This window comes from Rhea americana, unplaced genomic scaffold (assembly GCF_003343005.1).
Source record: "Rhea americana isolate MKP2758 unplaced genomic scaffold, rheAme1 scaffold_26, whole genome shotgun sequence".
Taxonomy (NCBI): Eukaryota; Metazoa; Chordata; class Aves; order Rheiformes; family Rheidae; genus Rhea; species Rhea americana.
The window spans coordinates 5,094,980-5,097,699 of NW_028186379.1; the positions used below are offsets into that span (position 1 = coordinate 5,094,980).

Sequence of the window (2,720 nt, forward strand, 5' to 3'; positions counted from 1 at the left end):
CCCCCCCCCGGCCCTCGCCCCCGACCCCGGCTCGCCCCGCTCGCTTATTTTGCGAGATAACCTGCGGGCTGACCCCGGCCCCCGCCGGCTGCGCGCACATGCCCCGGCGCCGGCTGGCAGGGCACTAATGTTCCCCCGGTCCCCCCCTCCCCAAACACCCGGGGAGCCCAGCCCGCCCCAAGTGCCGAGCGCCCTAGGAAAGGAAACAGCTGAAAAAAGGCTGCTAAAGGTATGAAGTATTCGCGCCTAGCGAGATTTTTCCGTAAACACTGCAGCCTGCACCCTTGCAAAATTGCAGCAACCGGGTAGAGTTTCTCCTAGCCCCCTTCTCGGGACTTCACGGGTTTTTATTATGGTTATTTGTCTGTCTGACAGCAGCAGGGCTTTCCACACCTAAAAGCTGCTTGCTGCAGCAAGGAAAAAGAGAAATTTCAAATGCTGAGCAATGCTTCAGCAGCTAAACTAAGCCTAGAGAGCAGGGCAGACGTAGAAGTGCACGGTAACGCTAACCTCTGTACCATATGAAGATGTCCCAATCAGCTATAACGATTTTATAACTCTTGCGTGCATGGTTTTTCTGTTCCAGACGTCGTTTCGCATCCCTCAGATGCGAACTCTTACAGACGTGGGAGAAAGAAACGAGTACCTTATACAAAGGTTCAGTTAAAAGAACTCGAAAGGGAATATGCTACAAATAAATTCATAACCAAAGACAAACGAAGAAGGATATCGGCAACTACAAATCTGTCAGAGAGACAGGTCACAATCTGGTTCCAAAACAGAAGGGTCAAAGAGAAAAAAGTTATCAACAAATTGAAGACTACCAGTTAATGGATTAAAATGGAGAAGCAGCAGCTCACGACAAAAAGGACTTTTTTGGTGTTCAGATTAAAATAATTATTAATAATAATTAAAAAAAGAAAAGACAATGAACCTCTTCTTTCAGAACAAGAGATCTGTATCTTTGGAATTATAGCATTTTTTAAATATTGCTGTAGCAAATGGTTAAAACTGACAGTTCTCCCGAAATCCAAAGCAGACAGTGTAACTGACAAACTGTAAATCCCCAAAACCCAGCCCTGAGAGATTCACTTTCAGTTAAGACATACAATTTTGTGAGAAACTTGTAAGTACTTCTACGACTTTGCTATTTTAGAACACTCTTCGTGGCCACGATCTGAGAGCTGGTTACAGTGAGGAGGTCGATGTGTACACATAAGCTTTTTTTTCTTCCATTGCAATCCAAACTGTCTGTTGAATGACTGCTCAGGTAAACCACAGTGAAAAAAAAGTACAATTACTGTATGTTTTTAAGCAATGCATTTAATGTTAAAAAAAAAGAGTAATAATAAACCTCGATGGTACTGAATAAGGATTTCAGAGACATCAGTAATGAAGGAAGCTCTGGAGGATTTATCTTGATAGCAAAATAAGAACATCGCAAACTATTGGGGATAGAAAGGAAAATATTTGCTTGGAGATATCTTTCTTTTGTTTTTGTTTTTTTATTTTTTATTTTCAGTAGATGATTTCTTGTCATCTGAACTGTTTTTTTTTCCTGCAGACCGTACAATAGCTCCTTTTTTAAAGACTCTGCCTATTTTAAACCTCAAATGATCTTCAAGAATTAATATTGTAAGTCCCCGGAAAATTTTAAATGTTTGACTCTGGGTGGATACAAAAACATGAGCATTGGCATTACGTTATAGTAAAAAAAAATGCTTTCTGGAAAAAAAAATCCGAGAACTTCGAACTGAAATACATTTTTCCCCAGAAGTATTTTGATTTATATAATCTATATTTTGATCTATAAGTAATTAGTCGTTTCTCCTTGTTTATTGTCTGTTATGAGGCCGCATTAGAACGTTTAGGGATTCTTTTTACAGCACCTTTTAATCCAATCAGTTATTTCAACCAGCACATTATTTTGTTTTTATTCACTATAAGAAGCTATCTTGTAAATAAAAAAAAAAAAAATCAGCGCACTGTGAAAATGTACTTGTGCACCCTCATTTTTTTTTATATTTCTACTGAAAAAAATGGAAATCCAAGACGTGTAGATAGGTATAGTAGTATTAATACTGTTAATAAAATAGTCACTGTAATAAAACCTGAAAGAAATACTCTTTATTTTTCGATACCTACGTGCATTTCGTAAAGAAATACAATATATCTACCTTGTAATTGTAACATTGCTGTCTTCCATTATGTAGTTGATGTATATATATATATATATATGTGTGTGTGTGTGTGTGTGTGTGTGTGTGTGTATTTGTATGTGTATATATATATGTTATGGACGGTATTAATGTGGGGCAGCAGGCCTGATAACCAGCTTTTCTAAGTTATAAATGATTTAGTAATGTTAAAGAGTCAGGTATTTTGAAGAGGGACTAGGGGATAGGGGAGGGAAAAAAAAAACGAAAGAAAGAAAGAGAGAGATGATATCAATGTAGTGCTGCAGCTCTTGTCGGAAAATGAAAACCAGCCGCCGGCCCCTCTAACGCGGGGACTGCGGCGCTGGAGGTTTATCGCMGAGCCTGACGATGCCTGCGCGGGTATCGGTTGCAGCGTCAGGGCTAGGAAGGCCTTAAACCTTGACCTTGACGGGGGGGGAAGGGGGGAGGCAATTTGTGACCTTGACTTTTGACAGCTCGCGGCGCCGCCGCCGCCGCCGGTATTCGCGGGCCGAGGGCGCCACCTCGCGGCCGCCGCCAGCG

General features: G+C 41.2%; 1 protein-coding gene across 1 annotated transcript in view; it reads left to right on the forward strand.

The window, feature by feature from the left end:
* The window catches only part of HOXA13 (homeobox A13), a 2,990-nt gene extending 880 nt beyond the window's left edge, over positions 1 to 2,110 (forward strand). Inside the window, exon 2 of the mRNA XM_085307632.1 lies at positions 587 to 2,110. Coding sequence (XP_085163758.1) covers positions 587 to 831 — 245 coding nt within the window. The 3' untranslated portion in view covers positions 832 to 2,110. The remainder of the gene's footprint in view (positions 1 to 586) is intronic.
* The last annotated feature ends 610 nt before the right edge of the window (positions 2,111 to 2,720 follow it).